This window comes from Lithobates pipiens, unplaced genomic scaffold, assembly GCF_037356315.1.
Source record: "Lithobates pipiens isolate NorthernLeopardFrog02 unplaced genomic scaffold, aLitPip1_a1.2 Scaffold_3, whole genome shotgun sequence".
NCBI lineage: Eukaryota > Metazoa > Chordata > Amphibia > Anura > Ranidae > Lithobates > Lithobates pipiens.
The window spans coordinates 238,823,241-238,841,059 of record NW_027507790.1 but is presented as its reverse complement, the minus strand read 5'-3'; the positions used below and the strand labels follow the sequence as shown (position 1 = coordinate 238,841,059).

The 17,819-nt window shown below is 42.6% G+C and overlaps 1 protein-coding gene across 22 annotated transcripts in view; it reads left to right on the top strand.

The window, feature by feature from the left end:
* NEDD4L (NEDD4 like E3 ubiquitin protein ligase) overlaps positions 1-17,819 on the top strand; it is a 585,723-nt gene that overhangs the window by 346,497 nt on the left and 221,407 nt on the right. For 6 of the 22 annotated variants that reach the window (XM_077462939.1, XM_077462938.1, XM_077462925.1 and 3 more), the window contains exon 1: positions 14,677-16,202. The exons of 4 other annotated variants lie outside the window; for them this stretch is intronic. In XM_077462939.1, the coding sequence (XP_077319065.1) occupies positions 15,063-16,202 (1,140 nt within the window). In that variant the 5' untranslated portion in view covers positions 14,677-15,062. Of the gene's footprint in view, positions 1-14,675; positions 16,203-17,819 lie in introns of those variants that run through there. 12 more of the 22 variants (XM_077462933.1, XM_077462930.1, XM_077462934.1 and 9 more) reach the window with 5 other exon arrangements.

Here is a 17,819-nt window from a genome sequence, read left to right as displayed (position 1 = left end):
TTTGCAGATATAGCTATGTAAAACATATTGGGTAAAGTTCCCGCTTTAACTATCAGAATATCAGAAATCAATTTTACATATATAAGCTTAATGGTGTACAAAAAAAGTTGCATGCAAATAGGCGTAGATTTATAATACACTCTAAATCAAGCTATAAAACATAAAAATGCAGTGCTCAAAATTAAAATAAGTCTTAGCCCTTGTACACACGGTCGGAGATTCCGACAACCAAATCCGTCGGATTTTGTCCGAAACTGTTGCATACACACGGTCGGACAAAGTTGTCGGAAAATCCGACATGATGACGTTATTTCGTTACGACGGGACTACGTTCACGCTAGTAGCCAATAGCTTTGGTGTAGGAATTTGATCTGAGCATGTGTGGCACTTTGTCCGATCGGAATTCTCTACACATGATCGGAGTATGTCCGATCGGAGCATTTTGTCTGAAAATTTTACCAACAAGTTGAAAACTTGGTCAGTCGGATACTCCGACGGAAACAGTCCGATGTAGACCACACACAGTCGGAATATCCAACAAAACGTTCCGATCGGACACATTCCGTCGGAATCTCCGACCGTGTGTACAAGGGCTAACACTCATGTAAATTATAGTTGGTGCCCATATATCAATGTGACTGAGATATATTAATCAGATCATCCATAGAACACAAAGGCAAAATCATCCGTGAGAAACAAAGTTCAAAAATATAGTATAGCGATCCAAGCCAAACTTTATCTAATCCTTCACCGTAAAAGAACTCTGTAGTGCCATGCCTCTACCAATAGTAGAAATGCACACTCACCAGATCATGTTGCTGTCTATGAAATAGAACAGCTACTGTGTATATGTACTTTGTATTGTAACTTCTCCAGAGATGTACTACTTTATTCCTTCCGTATCGTATATAGACCGTAAAGGTAATTCTCTCTCCAGTCACATGTGCCATGATATAATGCCCATCCAAATCGAATCACCAGCAACAAAAAACATTGCTCATAGTGTAGTTTTTATTGGTGACTCAAAGACGAATTGCATAATAAAAAAGGTAATATGTTCCCAGAAATAATTAAAACATATTAAAATAATTAAAACGCTGGTGTAACTTACATCCTTAGCCGCCAATCCAGTCAATCAGTTTTGGTCTCCTAGTTTGTAGACGTGACCCTATGAAAGTCCTCATTGGATTTCTTACACTTAAACCTTCTACAGGAGCAGAGACATGAGCCCAACGTTGGTGTGGTTCATATTTGCAGTCCTGGTGTTCACTGGGAGGTTGAAGTACAGCAGGAACTGTATTATCTCCCATAACTAAAAGCCCAGTTTTTAAGCCAAATGGAGAAACACAGAAATGCTACCGGGCAGAGATAACCAGCTCTTCAAACCTTTACTCAAACGATGGTGAAGCAGTTTAGCTTTAACAGCATTATCTCATGAGAAGGCCCCTGGATGTGAAGTCAATGCCATAGTCATCATCCAAGCATTTGTGTCTGGCTTGCTTACACACTGTGCTGATCTGTTAGCATCTTTTTCCTGTATTGTGTGTTCATAATATTGCAAAAATATGTCTGTTTTATTATTTCCCTTACTATGCGTAACAAAACATGCACAGAGTCTTGAAAAAGTATTCATAACTCTTGAAATTTTTCACATTGTCATGTTACAACCAAAAACGTAAATGTATTTTTTTGGGATTTTATGTTATAGACCAACTCAAAGTGGCACTTAATTGTGAAGTGGAAGGAAAATTATAAAATGTTTTTCAATTTTTTTAACAAATATGTTAAAAGTGTGCCATGCATTTGTATTCAGCCCCCCTGAGTCAATACTCTTGGTTGCTTCTCTGATTAATGCTCTCCTTGCCCCGCCTTTCAGTTTATATAGACAGTCATGTAGAATTCCCTTCCACAGGCGGTGGTCTCAGAAGGGGGGGGGGGGGCATTGATAGTTTCAAGAAACTATTAGATAAGCACCTGAACTACCACAACATAAAGGGATATACACGGTAATACTGACATATAATCGCACACATAGGTTGGACTTGATGAACTTGTCTTTTTTTCGACCTCGCCTACTATGTGACTCATGCAACCATGTCTTGGTAGGTTACAGTTGTGCCATACTCTTTTCGGATGATGGATTAAAAGTTTTCCATGAGATGTTCAAAGCTTGGGATATTTTTTACAACCTAACCCTGCTTTAAACGTCTCCACAACTTTATCCCTGACCTGTCTGGTGTGTTCCTTGGCCTTCATAATGCTGTTTGTTTGCTAAGATTCTCTAACAAACCTATGTGGGCTTCACAGAATAGCTGTATTTATACTGAGATTACATTACATACAGGTGGACTCTATTTACTAATTAGGTGACTTCTGAAGTCAATTGGATCCACTAGATTTTAGTTAGGGGTATCAGAGTAAAGGGGGCTTAATACGAATGCAAGTCACACTTTTCAGATATTTATTTGTATAAAATTTGGAAAACCATTTATCATTTTCCTTCCACTTCACAATTATGTGCCACTTATGTTGGTCTATCACATAAAATCCAAATAAATTACAAGTAATACAGGTGATATTTTCCATTATCGCGTACATTGCTGGTGTATTGCTGGTTGGACATCTAAAGCTGGCCATACATGGGTCAAATTCCGAAATAATTTCCTTTTGAAAATCGTTACTAAGAATTTTTGTTTGAATTTTGCACGATTATTTGGCTGCAGCGATGGTTGATTTCCATGTGGCCATCGAATTTGAGTGATCGGGCATATTGGAAATTTTTTTAAAAATGAACAAATTGGGAGAACTGTATGAGAAATCTAATCGAAAAAGAAATGTGCATGAGCTGTGGCCTGGAAAGGAAAGAAGATTTCCAGCCATGAAAGCTCTTTTCTGTAGCAACACAAGGTGAATTTGATGGCTTGGTTGGTGAAATTTCTAAATCAATGGTGGCATCATCAGATCACAAATTTTTGATTTTCGAAAGAAAATTTGCTGGGAATTTGATCCATGGTGACTGCCAGTTAACCAATTATTGACCAAACATAGTTACATAGTGGGTGAGGTCGAAAAAAAGTCACAAGTCCATCATGTCCAACCTATGTGTGTAAATGCAACCATTCTTTTCTATAACATACCGTATTTATCGGCATATAAAACGCACAGGCGTATAACACGCACCTTCATTTTAAGAGGGAAGTATCAGGAAAAACCTTAAATTTTAAATAAAGAACTTTAATGCAAAATAAGGGTAGAGTGTCCATCAATGAAGCCTGATCAATGCCCATCTGGAGCTTCACAATTGCCCATCAATGCAGCTTGATCAATGCCCATCCACAGCCTCACCATTGCCCATCAATGCCCATCTGTAGCCTCACAATTGCCCATCAATGCAGCTTGATTAATGCCCATCTGCAGCCTCCCCATTGTCATGAATGCAGCCTGATCAATGCCCATCTCAGTGGGGGGGGGGTGAGATGGGATGAGCGCCGTCAGATTACATATAGTGAGAATCTCCTGTTTACTCGGCGGCCTCTTTAATACAAAGTCCCGCCTCCTGGACCTGCTTCTATGATAGACAGAACACTGGTCCAATGCCAGCCCAGGAGACGGGACTTTCTATTACAGAGGCTGCAGAGTAAACAGGAGATTCTCGCTGTACGTAATCTGATGACGCTCGTCACGCCCCCCTCCCGGTTCTCTCCGGGGCAGCCCAAATTGCAGTATTGGCGTATAACACGCACACACTATTTGCAACCGATTTGCAGGGTGAAAAAGTGAGTGTTATGCGCCAATAAATACAGTATTTGCTAAACTGATGACCAGGTATAAAACTATGTCTGCAGCACAAGCCACTTGAATGTTCATAAAAGTATTCTTTCTGTTTGCGTCGTCAGCCAGCTGTTATTATATAAAGCTGCCAAAGAATTCATCTATTGCTTCCTCGGAACATTCTGTAAATTTTTTCTTTTCATGTGATTGGCTCACTGCTTTTCCCAACTGTTTTTCTTGTCATGCACTCTGTGACTGGTCAGGTGATCATAGCAGGCTAAACAGTCAGATAGTAGGCCGTTACTAGAATGCAAGTTGTAGGTTTACCAGCAAAGAGTGAGGAATGTAATTTTTATTTTTTTGTTTTTTTATGACTTTCTGTATATCCAATGATTTCATCCTTGCGTTCTGTTCACCTGTCATCCCGATTCTTGAACATAAGAAGAATTTTCCCCAATAATGACAATAATAAAAAACCAACAGATCTGATATCTAACCTAGAGCCACATGGGGCCCTTTGACACTTATTGAGCTGCCAATCCCTTTTCTCTTTTCTTTTTCTTTTTTGTTTCTTTTTGTTTGCTTTTTTTGATCTTTTATAATGACTTTGTTGAGAGAAAGATACAATGTTGCGCAGGTAATTTTTAAAGGGACTAAAATAAGCACACCTATGGAAGCATTGGCATATCCCCAGCATGTCACCAGTCTACAACTCCAACAGCATGTTTGCAGTATATGACCATTTGACTGTTCTCCGACCATCCATTTGTAGCATGTCTCTCTGTATTTTTTGATTATCTCCTTTTTCATGTCTGCAGTATCTGACAGCTTTCGGTACACTTAGTACAGAACCCTAACTTACTTGTCACCTCCTTCCTTGTCACCTCCTCCCGTGCTTACCTTCAGGACTTCTCCAGAGCCTCTCCCATCCTATGGAACACCCTACCCCAATCTGTTTATTTCCTACTCTGTCCACTTTTAGGTGATCCCTGAAAAGCCTGTAATTTAGAGAAGCCTGTCTTGCCTTCACCACTTAGCCACTGTTCTTAAATTCTCTCTGTCAGCTCATCCCCCACAGACACCTTTTGACTCTTCAACCCCCCGCCCCCACCCGGTAGTGCCAGGAAAAGGTCATCCAGAGCCCAGGGCAAACATGCAAATTGTGCCCCCCAGGATATATTAGAATTGTGTCACCAAAAATCTCCCCCAAGAAAAGAAAAAAAAATTGAGCATTCATTTGCATGCTTGCCCTCTAAGCATAAATCCCCCCTCCTCCCAGTACAAAACCACTTCCCCTGCTTAAATCCCCCCAGTACAAATGCCCCCCCACCAAAAAAAATAAAAAATCACCTTTCCTGCCACAAATCCTCTACCCTTCAAATCCCTCAAATTTTCTCTACACATCCTGATGCCCCTCCAGGCATAAATCCCCCCCCCTCCTAGCACAAATACCCCCCCCCCAATCATCCCTACTAACACAAATCCCCCCCTCCCCCCGCAAAAAAAGAAGAAAAATTCCCCTTCTAGCGCACTTCTCTTCCCCCTTCTCCCATATCGTCTCTCCTAGCACAAACCCCTCTAATCCTCCCTCCTAGCACAAATTATCTTCCCCCTTCCCCCCTCCAAAAACAAATCCCCTAAATCACCATTTTTAGCACACACATCCCAAATCCCCTCCCCCCCCAATCTCCCCATGCCCCCCCCCCACTTCACATAATACCACAGTGCCCAGGGCCACTGCTCCTCCTGCCCACCCCTTTGTCCTGGCCCTGATCGTAATATCTAATGAGCAGGGTCCTCTAGTTCCTCCTGTATTGAATTGTATTTTAACTGTAATGTCTGCCCTCATGTTGTAAAGAGCTGCGCAAATTGTTGGCGCTATATAAACCCTGTATACCAGGGATATGCAATTGGCGGACCTCCATATGTTGCAGAACTACAAGTCCCATGAGGCATAGCAAGGCTCTGACAGCCACAAGCATGACACCCAGTCGCAGAGGAATGATGGAACGTGTAGTTTTGCAACAGCTGGAGGTCTGCTAATTGCATATCCCTGCTGTATAGTAATGATGATGAATGGTCTGGTGACGGGGTCTCCATTTAAGGAAGGCAACCATTTAGTTTTGCAGAGTTGTCGGTGCCTCCATAACTGTAAGCTGTGTATATGCACAGTAGCTTTAGCTTCTTGGAGACGTGTTTTTCCCATTCAATGTGTGAGCGGAATTCTACTTTGCCTTAAAGGTTTTTTTCAGCGCCGGATCTTGCACCTGCCGGTCTCTGTTCACAGCGCCGTTGCTGGGCGTCCTTTACCAGCGCTGATGTCTTTGCTGGCTCGGTATACAGCAAGAACAATGACCGATTGTGCTGAGCCTTGGCACTTGTCTTGTAAACTAAACTGAGCTAACATATCTGCTACGGCTCGGAGTTTGGAACTTGGATCCCGGTAGTCTTTAACATAAATAAATAAATAAATTAAACAAAATTGCAAGGTTAAGGCCTCAGATTTGCAAAGTCGATCTGCAGAATTTAGCAAGGTGCTAAAATACTTTTCAAGTCACAAATTGGTTGTGTTCATATTTAGATTTTTTTCCTTTTTGCTGCAAATAGACTGTGTTTTACCTGTATGTTGTACCTTTATTTTCTTCTGGGTACTTCTGTTTTAGTTGATTTAGAGAACCCCCTTTGCTGGGACTTTATAGGCAAAAACCACACATTATTTATTATTATTTCATGTATAGAAAATCGTTCGATCGTAAGTTTAAAAAGACCTATCAAACATGTTACAAAAAACATAAGAAAAGACAAAAAACACACAACAGATTACATGGTTTGCATGACATAAAAAAGTACCCAACATGTTTCTGGTTCAAGCACCTTCATCAGGGGTAATTGATAAGAGTATACACAATCATAATATTTTGTCTTGCATGAAAAATGTTCCATCATGCAACTTAAACAGATAAACGAGTGACTGTCAGTGAGGGTGCTGAAAGGCACCCATAGGGAACACTGGTATCGCACAGAAGTGTTAGAAAGAAAAGCTTGCCTATTTTTTATTTTTTTGCCTGGTGATCACAGAAAATCATATATCGCAGATTGCCAACTGTAAGGTCTGTAGATATAGGGGGTGACACTATCCGAAGCTGTAATATGGCACTGCAGAGTGGGGTAAAGCTTGGATAGAGGCTTCTTCCTTTATTTATGGAGGTCCAATACTAAATGACTTAGAGGGTACTATACCCGGATAAAAAGCCATATTACGGATTTGGATAGTGTCAACCCCCTATATCCACTAACCTTTCATTTGGCAATCTTCTGTGTATGATTTCCTGTGATCACCAGGAAAATGAAAAAAAAAAAAAAATAGGCAAGCTTTTCTTTCGAACACTAACGTGCGATACCGGTGCTCCCGGTGGGCGCCTTTCAGCACCCTCGCTGACAGTCACTCAGTTTAGGCCGATATGTATTCTTCTACATATTTTTGGTAAAAAAATTGTAATAAACGTTTATTGATTGGTTTGCGCAAAAGTTATAGTGTCTACAAAATAGGGGACAGTTTTTTATTATTACTAATGGCGGCGATCTGTATCGTGACTGCGACATTCTCGGACACTTTTGGGACCATTGTCATTTATACAGTGATCGTGCTATAAAAATGCACTGATTACTGTATAAATGACACTGTCAGGGAAGGGGTTAAACACTAGGGGGCAATCAAGGGGTTAAGTGTGTTCTAGGGAGTGATTCTAACTGTGGGGGGGATGGGCTAACTACAACATGACGGAGATTACTGCTCCCGATGACAGGGAGCAGTAGATCCCTGTCATGTCACAAGGCAGAACGGGGAAATACCTTGTTTACATAGGCATCTTCTCGTTCTGTGGCTCCGTTTACCAACAGCAATGCACATGAGGCCTAACCTTGTGGATAGCCTTCCCGGAAGAGTTGAAGCTGTTATAGCTGCGAAGGGTGGGCCAACTCAATATTGAACCCTACAGACTGGGATGCCATTAAAGTTCATGTGCGTGTAAAGGCAGGTGTCCCAATACTTTTGATAGTATAGTGCTGAGTCGCATATTTTTAGAAAAGGGTCCTGGGCGAATTTGGCACGATGCAATCTGATTTTCCACAATGAGAGATTTAGATAGCTTGTAAACTCTCATGCAAACCACATTCAATGTGCCAATCGCACCAGATTCAATGTGCAACCGTTTTAGTAAATCTCCCTTTGTCTGCATACACACATAGATGTGTACAAGCATTTAAGCCCCATACACATGATCGAAAATCCCGCCAGGAAAAGTCCAATGAGAGCTTTTGGTCGCAAATTCTGACCGTCTGTAGGCTCCATTGGACTTTATGTAATAGATTGAGAGCAGGTTCTCAATTTTTCCAACAGAAAAAGTTCCGATCGGAAATTACGATCGTCTGTTGCAATTTCCGAAACGCAAAATTCCTATGCATGTTCGGAAACAACTCGACGCATGCTCGGAAGCTTTGAACTTTAATTTCTCGGCTCGTGGTAGTGTTGTACGTCACCGCGTTCTTGACTGTCGAAAGTTCAGAGAACTTTTGTGTGACCGTGTGTATGCATGACAGCTTAAGCGGAATTCCGTTGGAAAAACCATCCAAGATTTTTCCGACTAAAACTCAGACCGTGTGTACGGGGCATTAAAGGCAAAACCCCTCCTTCCCCCCAGAGTCAGTACTTTCAGAAGAAGAGCATTTTGCCACAATAAAGGCCCAACTTGCCTAAACGAATTTGAAAAACACAGCTTTAGGCGCATTTTTATCGCTGCTTTCTTCTTTCCAGGAGACAGTCGTTTATAAGAATTGCAGTGCATGAAGCCTAAATGTCATCCAGTTAAGCTGTTCTTGTCATAACTTAGCATAGAATGTTGTAAATATATATAAGCATGCTTATAAGAGGTGGCTATTCCTGCTGACCCTAGGAAAAAAAATGTGTGCCCAAAAATGACACGGGGTAAAGCTGCCTATTTATCCCTGCTTCGTGTACCGAGCAGAAAACCTTGGCTCTGCCTGGAAACCATCAAATATCACATGCAGAAAATTTTCTGCCAAATGTGATCAGATAAGTCTCCGTGCACACTAAAGTTCATAAACGGCCATTTTTGGGTGTTTGGGCGTTGTTGTTTTTTTTTTTAACAGCCCATAAACCTCCCTGTATGATATCCTATGTGTCCAGACACACACGGATGTTTTTGGATGTTTATCAGCAGTGGAGTTCATGGGCTGTTTTCTGATAGCCATAAAGGAGTCTTTTTTTTCTGACCACAAAAAATGCCAAACGTGGATAAACGCTCAAAAACGTGGCTCACCAGCGTTTTTTTTTTAACATTTTTGATGAACTGGGGAAAAAAAAAAAAAGCTAAAAAAAAAATTCTAACTATCGGAAAAAACGCTATTGCAAAAATGTTGAAAGACTCACTGCAAAGCTGCTGGCGTTTTTATAATGTTATTTAAGGCACGTAGACATGTATCTGGATTTTACAAAAGCACAGTTCCCCATAATCGTTTACTGTACAAAATAAGGTCCATTTGCATGGACCATAGGGTGAGTACATGGATTGGAAACTGGCTACAAGGGTGAGTTCAGAGGGTGGTGATAAATGGGGAATACGTGGAAAGGTCGGGGGTGGGTAGTGGGGTCCCCCAGGGTTCTGTGCTGGAACCAATCCTATTTAATTTCTTCATACACGACCTGGAGGATGGGGTAAACAGTTCAATCTCTGTATTTGTGGACTATACTAAGCTAAGAAGGGCAATAACTTCTCCACAGGATGTGGAAACCTTGCAAAAAGATCTGAACAAATTAATGGGGTGGCAACTACATGGCAAATGAGGTTTAATGTAGAGAAATGTAAAATAATGCATTTAGGTGGCAAAAATATGAATGCAATCTATACACTGGGGGGAGAACCTCTGGGGGAATATAGGATGGAAAAGGATATAGGGGTCCTAGTAGATGATAGGCTCAGGAATGGCATGCACAGAATTTTGGCATTAAAAAGGGGATCGACTCCAGAGATAAAACGATAATTCTCCCGCTCTACAAAACTCTGGTCCGGCCGCACCTGGAGTATGCTGTCCAGTTCTGGGCAACAGTCCTCAGGAATGATGCGCTGGAAATGGAGCGACTACAAAGAAGGGCAGCAAAGCTAATAAAGGGTCTGGAGGATATTAGTTATGAGGAAAGGTTGTGAGCACTGAACTTATTCTTTCTGGAGAAGAGACGCTTGAGAGGGGATATGATTTCAATATACAAATACCGTACTGGTGACCCCACAATAGGGGTAAAACTTTTTTGGAAAAGTTTAACAAGACTTGTGGCCACTCATTAAAATTAGAAGAAAAGAGGTTTAGAGGGTTCTTTGACTGTAAGCCACTGTACACACGGTCGGAGATTTCGACAACCAAATCCGTCGGATTTTGTCCGTCGGATCTTGTCCGTCGGATCTTGTCCGAAACTGTTGCATACACACGGTCGGACTAAGGCCGCGTACACACGCGGGGACTGTTCGCTCAACTTTGTCCGTCAAACAGTTTCAGCGGACAGTCCGCTCAAAATTAGCATGGACGGACTTGCCCACACACGACGAACGAACAGTCCGCTGAAACCGTGCGCGATGACGTGAACGGCACGTACGACGGGACGAAAAATACGACGTCCTATACACTGCAATGCAAACTTCGGCGTGTAAATCCTTTCTGAGCATGCGCGGAACTTAGTTTGACGAACAAGCCTACACACGAGGGGACTGTTCGCTGAAACAGAGTTTCAGCGGACAGTTTTTCGGAATTTCCGAAAAACTTTGTTCAGCAGACTGTCCGCTGAAACTGTCCGCTGAAAGCCCACACACGAGCGGACTGTCCGCCGAAACACTGTTCAGCGGACAAAGTTGAGCGAACAGTCCCCGCGTGTGTACGCGGCCTAAGTTGTCGAAAAATCCGATCATTCAGAACGTGATGACGTAATTTCGTTACGATAGGACTATGTTCAGGCTAGTAGCCAATAGCTTTGATGTAGGAATTTGATCTGAGCATGCGTGGCACTTGGTCCGATCAAAATTCTCTACGCATGATCGGAGTATGTCCGATCGAACCAGTTGGTCGGGAAATATTTCCAACATGTTGGAAAATTGGGTCCGACGGAATCAGTCCGATGCATACCACACACAGTCGGATTATCCGACGACACGGTCCGATAGGACACATTCCGACGGATTCTCCAACCGTGTGTACAAGGGCTTAGAGCGGAAAGGATGTGGAATTCCCTTCCACAGGCGGTGGTCTCAGCGGGGGGCATCGATAGTTTCAAGAAACTATTAGACAAGCACCTGAACAACCGCAACATACAGGGATATACCATGTAATACTGACATATAATCACACACATAGGTTGGACTTGAGTCTTTTTTTAACCTCACCTACTATGTAACTATTTTAACGTCCAGTGTGCATGGAGCCTAATTAGTAACGAAAAAAAAAAGTGACAGTTCCAGAAATGCTTCCACTTGGTGATTAGTATGCATAGGCTGTGCCGGTACGTGCAACATACGTGAATGAAATAAGTTCTCAGAAATAGTTCTCTTCTTGCAATGTTGGCAATAGCAGTAAGCGTACACGGCCTCCTAAAATTTCCACCCTTCTGCTTATGTGATTGAATCTCTGATTTTCCACAAGTCTGCACGGAGTGTGAAGTCCAACTTCAGACATTTTTGTACAGTAGGCTTTTTGGCTTTGTTTATATTGGAAGAATTTTGGACAAACAAAGTCATTCAGTTTGTGTGATTGTAGTAATTACAGTCAGTTTTAAGGCCTTATGCACACCGTGCGTTTTAAACGCTGCTTTTTCAGGCGTTTGCTTTTTTTTTTTTTCTACCTCTAAACACCTCTCAATGTTAGCCAATGTGTCCAAGCACACATAGACGTTAAGAGGTAGAAAACATACCCCATTGCCAGCACATTCAGGAGCAGCATAAAAAAAAACGCAAGAGGCATGCAAACGCATCTAAACATTCTTAAGCATTATGCGTGTTTTCAGTGGCCATAATAAATTAATATTGGCAATTAAAATGAATGAAAGCCCAAGCGTTTGACAAGCTTAAACGCGCTTTGCAAAAACGCAGCTTAAGGCATGTTTTTTGCGCTGCTTTTCTCTTGGAAACGCTGGGCAAACACTGGGCTTTGGCCTAAAAAGCACTGCCAAAGCCTACAGTATCTTATGGACAGAGGTGGGTAAAGTTTGCTACAGCGTACTGTCCAACTGTACTGAATTCCTCTGGACTGTCCCGGAATTAAAACACAATCCCGGCTTCCTGGGCTGTGTCCCAAGCGCAGAACGTTTTCCAACTCTCGGCTCCTACTCTTTGCAGAAACTGTGAGTGGAGTGATCTCCATCTGACAGACTTTGTATAGTCTTGGCAGAGAGATGGAGAAGCAATGTGGGACAATAGACTACTACAAGGTAAGTGCCCACTGAGACTAATGTAAGCCTCCAACCCCTACTGACCACAAGTGTTCCACATCAGCTGCCACTGGTCACCAATATATTCTATTCACCCCGCTGGCCATCAATGTATGCCTTCGGCCCCCCACTGACCACCAATGTACCCTCCAACCCCATTGACCATGCATGTACTCCATCAGCAACCAAAAACCAACACTGTGCCCCTCCAGCTTCCGCTGACCTTCAGTGTACTCATCCATCACCACTGACCCCTGCTTTTTTTACTCTCACCCCCCAGCACCTCATTTTTTTTATTTTTTTCCCAATGGCCCTATCTGACCACCACCAGTTCATTCCTCCTGCCATGAACACTGACATCAAGCATTTATTGTTTCTCCTAGCCACTGATGCTGGTCATTTTTCCCTCCTTTTGATGTTGGGCATTGTTTTTTTTCCCGAAGATGCCAGGGCATTCTTTTTTTTCTTCCTGGAAACCACTGACTCTAGGGCAGCAATGGCAAACCTTGGCGCCCCAGATGTTTTGGAACTACATTTCACATGGGGTTCATGCACTCTGCAGTGTAGTGGAGTATCATGGGAAATGTAGTTCCAAAACATCTGGGCTGCCAAGGTTCACCATCACTGCTCTAGGGCATTTGTACCCCATCTGACAGCAGACCTTTGTTTTTAATTACTGATTCTTTAGGTTTAGAAGTATTTTGTGGGTGCATGGACTTTATCTAACCATGCCCCTTTAAACCACTAATTTCGCACCACTTGTCTTCTCGCCCCTGTGTCGTTCACAGGATACACAGTTAAGAGATATGCTTACAGTGTACATAATTCATTATAACGTTTCTTAAAATGATTGCAGTATATAGTTAACCTCAAAGGATTTTTTTTTTTTTTTTTACTCAATAAAATTTGATTTTAATGGTAACCTCAAGACTTCTGTACAAATTTAATTAGTAAATTCACACTAACATGGAAATATCATAACTATTGTGCCCCTTGTGTCATCTTAAAGTTGAACAACAAAGTTGTTTTGTCTGTTTGTTTGTGGGAGTCTGACCCAAGAAGTTTTCCTCCATGTTGTTTTTTTTGTTTTTTTTCTCTCTGACCTTAGTACTGCAGTTATAAACCACCCAAATCCAATTGTTGTCAAAAGCTTGCAGACTTTACCTTCATAACATCTTTAAAATTTGCCCCTTTTTAACTAATACAACCATCAAACTACTCATTCACTCCCTTGTTATCTCTCGCCTTGACTATTGCAACTTCCTACTCATAGGCCTACCTCTCCATGGGCTATCCCCTCTTCAGCCTATCATGAATGTTGCTGCCAGACTTATCCGACTTACCCAACCGCTCAGTGTCTGCCAACCCTCTCCTCCAATCCCCACACTGGCTTCCGATCTCCCAGCAAATAAATGTTAAAATACTAACAACAACATACAAAGCCATTCACAATTCTGCCCAGAGGTACATCACCAATCTCGTCTCCAAATATTACCCAAACCATCCTCTCCACTCTTCTCAAGACCTCTTGCTCTCTAGTTCCCTTGCTCATCTCCAGGACTTCTCCAGAGCCTCTTTAATCCTCTGGAACTCTCTACCTCAACCTGTCTGGCTGTCTCCTACTCTGGCTGCTCTTAGGCAATCCCTGAAGACTCATGTCTTCATGGAAGCCTATCGTGCCTCCAACTAACCTTTTATCACTTCTGTCAGCTCTCCCCCACAGTTATAACCTTCTGTACCACTTGCCCCTCCTTATTAGATTGCATGCTCTTCTGACCAGGGCCCTCGTAACCCTCTTGTATTTTATTGTATTGTAACTGTTCCCTTTTTTATATTGGAAAGTGCTGCGTAACCTGTTGGTGCTATATAAATCCTGTATAATAATAATAAATTAGGGGGTTTGGGTTAGGGTTTTGCCAGTGGTACCCTCAACTCTTCCCGTATTTTTCTAGCTCAAGGCAGTGGAAAGTGAGCAGCCATAAGACACTTCTAATGCTCAGAGGGCCGGAAGAAGGCAGCCCAGTCGGTGGTGGGAATGGCTGTTCTATTTCGGAGAGCAGGTCGCTTGTTCCTCGGAAGAGAAACAGACCACATCATTCTGAGCAGCTGTATTTCATTTTCAGTTTATTTTACTGTGCGAGCAATCTTCTGATCATATAGGGAAGAGGGGCCTTGTCCTAATTCTAGAAGGCAATTCATAAAGTTTATTGTAACAGTGAAGTGGCTCTGGGTTTTCTCTCTCCCCCCTTCTCTTGCTCCCTTTCTCTCACTCTTGTTTTTTTTTTTTTTTTTTCCTTTCCTTTTTTCCCTGCCAAGAGAGAAGTGCCCAACGAATACGATGCGGTTTAGGTTTACAGCAGCTACGAATGTGTTTGCTGCTTTAGTCAACTGTGAAAGCTCTCCCGCTGATTCTGCTCGTCCATTCTGATGGAAAAGGAGCAGCTGGGAAGGTGCTGTTTCAAGCTCGCTGGCTCTTGGACACACAAGGGGGGAAAAAAAGAACCTAAAAGAGAAAACTTTGACTGCACTGAAGAGAGATAAAGAGGGGAAGAGAGTCACATGACTTGGGCCACCCTACCCTATGTCACAGTATGTGGAAGCTGTGATAGCTCTTATCCAGTCACGTCTGGAATGCTGCCTGTCACTTAGGCTATTTCGGCTATCTGTCGGTATCAGGGCTGCAGTGCTAACAGTTTGGCAGATGGGACGCTTTTTCTCAGAGTTTATGTTTTTGATTTTTAACTCCTGGCAAAGCTCACAGCATCCCTTTCTGCTTCTCTTTGCTGCCCGTCGTTAACAAACCATGGCCCATCGGCTACGATTTCATTTTGGCTCAGGAAGGAGCAACACGGCCCCCGAGTCCGACGTCGTAGAACAGGAGAGAGAAGATGACTTTTTCATGGCATTCCACACGCTGCCCAGGAGAAATGGCTCCCACCCCAGGCACTGCGGAGACGGGACCCTCCAAGAAGACGGCGCCCTAAAAAGGAGCACCTCAATGTTTATACCGCAATTGCTTCAGAACATTGACGTGCGTCCAACCCGAAGCTCCTCCATGCATATCTCCCTGCAGCGTAAAAGCCCAGATGAGTGTGAGAGCTCTGATTTTTCCGATGAGGTGTTTTCTTGTGGTTTTGCGGACTTCAACGAACGTTACATTTCGGCCGTGAGGAAAAACTCCTCTTGCTTGAGCAGCCCGCAGGATACGCCTAGTAACTCTCCTCCTAGAATGCATGAATCTGGGGGGCAGCCTGTTAATGGGGCAACCTCCATTTTTCCCAGACCTCCCATTCAACGTTTTGGGGAGCAGAATGGCAATATTAATTATGCGACAGACAGAGAGGAGGAGATTACAGTGCCGACATGCAGCAAAAATGTTGGCGGGTTGAGAGTGAAAAGCCAGAGCCATGGCGCAGACATCCAACAGGTGAGGTTGCTGCCGCCATGTTATGAAGGACAGAACAGTTCTACTGCAGAACCAAGACGCTGGTCTTTACAGCATCTTCCGGACACTTCGGTAAGCCCTGGAAAAAGGTGTTTTATATTCCAGCTTCAGCAGTCTCAGGCAACTAATTGCAACTTGGCGGGAGAGTATAATTTCGGGTTTACAGGCACCAAAGGAGACCGACTGGTTCGATATCCCCGCATCAGACTCGAAAGGAGTACCTCCTATCCACTGCAACCGGGAGCCGAGAGCATTAGCCCTGTTGAGAATGGAACCACTCAAGATGGCAGATCTTGCGGTAAAGACTCAAGTGAGGATTTCCCGAATGATTCCAGAGACCTCCCCTCACAAGGACAGGGGTGCTCGTTTGAAATTAGGCAAGAGCAAAGTGGAAGACAGCCCCATTTTAGGATTCTTTTGACACGAGGTAGCGAAGAGCAGAATGGAGACCAAGGGCACAGGGCTAGAAGTTCTGGATCTGCTTCCGGAAATGACACAGTAAGATTTTGATACTCTATATTTATTAAAAGCTAATATATAGATGTTGTTTTTTTGTTGTGCTATATATGTGGTATAACATGGGACCAGGACAGTTGTCAGGAGAGCATTCCACGCGTTTTCAATTAGCCACCCAACAGCCTTGTCTCCTTGATGAGCACACAATGCTTGAAAAATGGGGTAAAAAAATTAGTGACTGCAGAGATTTTGCAAATTATTGGCTAGTCTTTCCATGCAATAATGAGCGCCTTCAACACTGGCGCTACTAATCCCTTGTGGCTTAACTCCTAAATGACCTGAGAATTGCAAGATGGGTTTAAATTGTTTACGTTGCTTGCCAATATCAGGCTGTGTGTGGCCAAACCGTGTCTAGTAAACTGCCTAATAATCCTTTAAAGTACTTTTAAGACCAAAACATTGTCTCTATTTTAATGGCGTTATAACATTTTGTTTCTCTTTGTGTCCCATTGGGGAGAATTACCTTAATTTCCTGTTACACTTCAGGAAGTGAGGAGAAATCTCTCCAAAATAAGGCAAATCCTCTCTTAGACAGTTGTCACCAGAACAGGTATCCCCATTGGAAGATTTGCCCTCTATTCCTGTTCTGGTGAAAGTTTTGGATTTTCCCTTACTCAACCAGGCACAATAGAGAAGGTGAGGACACAGAAATAAAAGTTTAAGTTGATTTGAGGTTCTAACATGCACCACTGCAAACCATCAATATATGAGAGTATTTCTATGCGTGTATAAAGGAAATGTATTCATATACAGTGCAATTTACAGATGACATATGTGCAAATTATAGAGTTGAAATGCCATTATTCCTGTTGATATCACATTTAACATAAATTGTCACATAAGTGATGTTTGATGTACAGTGCCAGTTTTACAATTCGGCACAATATGGTAGATGTGCCTGTAGGCAGCAGAGATAAAGGCGTCTTTCCCCGTGTTGGGTACTTATATTTTGTATTATCACAATATCCTAAGCTAAGTGATGACCAGAAATTGTTCCTTGTAAAAGAGGTAACCCAGGCCGAGGAAGAAGGGTTACTTGGGGCATTAAGTTCAGGCAAAATTAAGTTTTGGGTTAATATCTGTTAATAAGATTCAGAGTTGTCAGGGTTGGCTGTTAGTGGTGGGATATATCTGATAGGTCTGATGGCTCTTTATTTTAAAGAAATTGGCACATACTGGGGTTGATTTACTAAACCTGGGAAGTGCAAAAATCTGGTGCAGCTGTGTATAGAAACCAATCCGTTTCCATGATTTTTTTGTCAAAGTTTAATAGAACAAGCTGAAGTTAGAAGCTTATTGGTTACAATTCACGGCTGCACCAGATTTTTCACTTTCCAGTTTTAGTAAATCAACCCCAGTGTGTTTATATTGCCCAGGCATGCATGTTTATGCTGTAGACAGGCAGCCTGCTGGTAACTCCTGACGCTGGCCTTTTGGGAAAGCATAACTGAGCAGACAAAAAAAAAAAATCTTGACGATTGACACCCATTTGGATTAGGCAATCGTCCTATCTACAGGTACATTTTGTTTCTAAACTGAATGTATTAAATGACATCCTGATCCCACGGGATGATAGTTCTCTGTAAGTAAGGACATTGC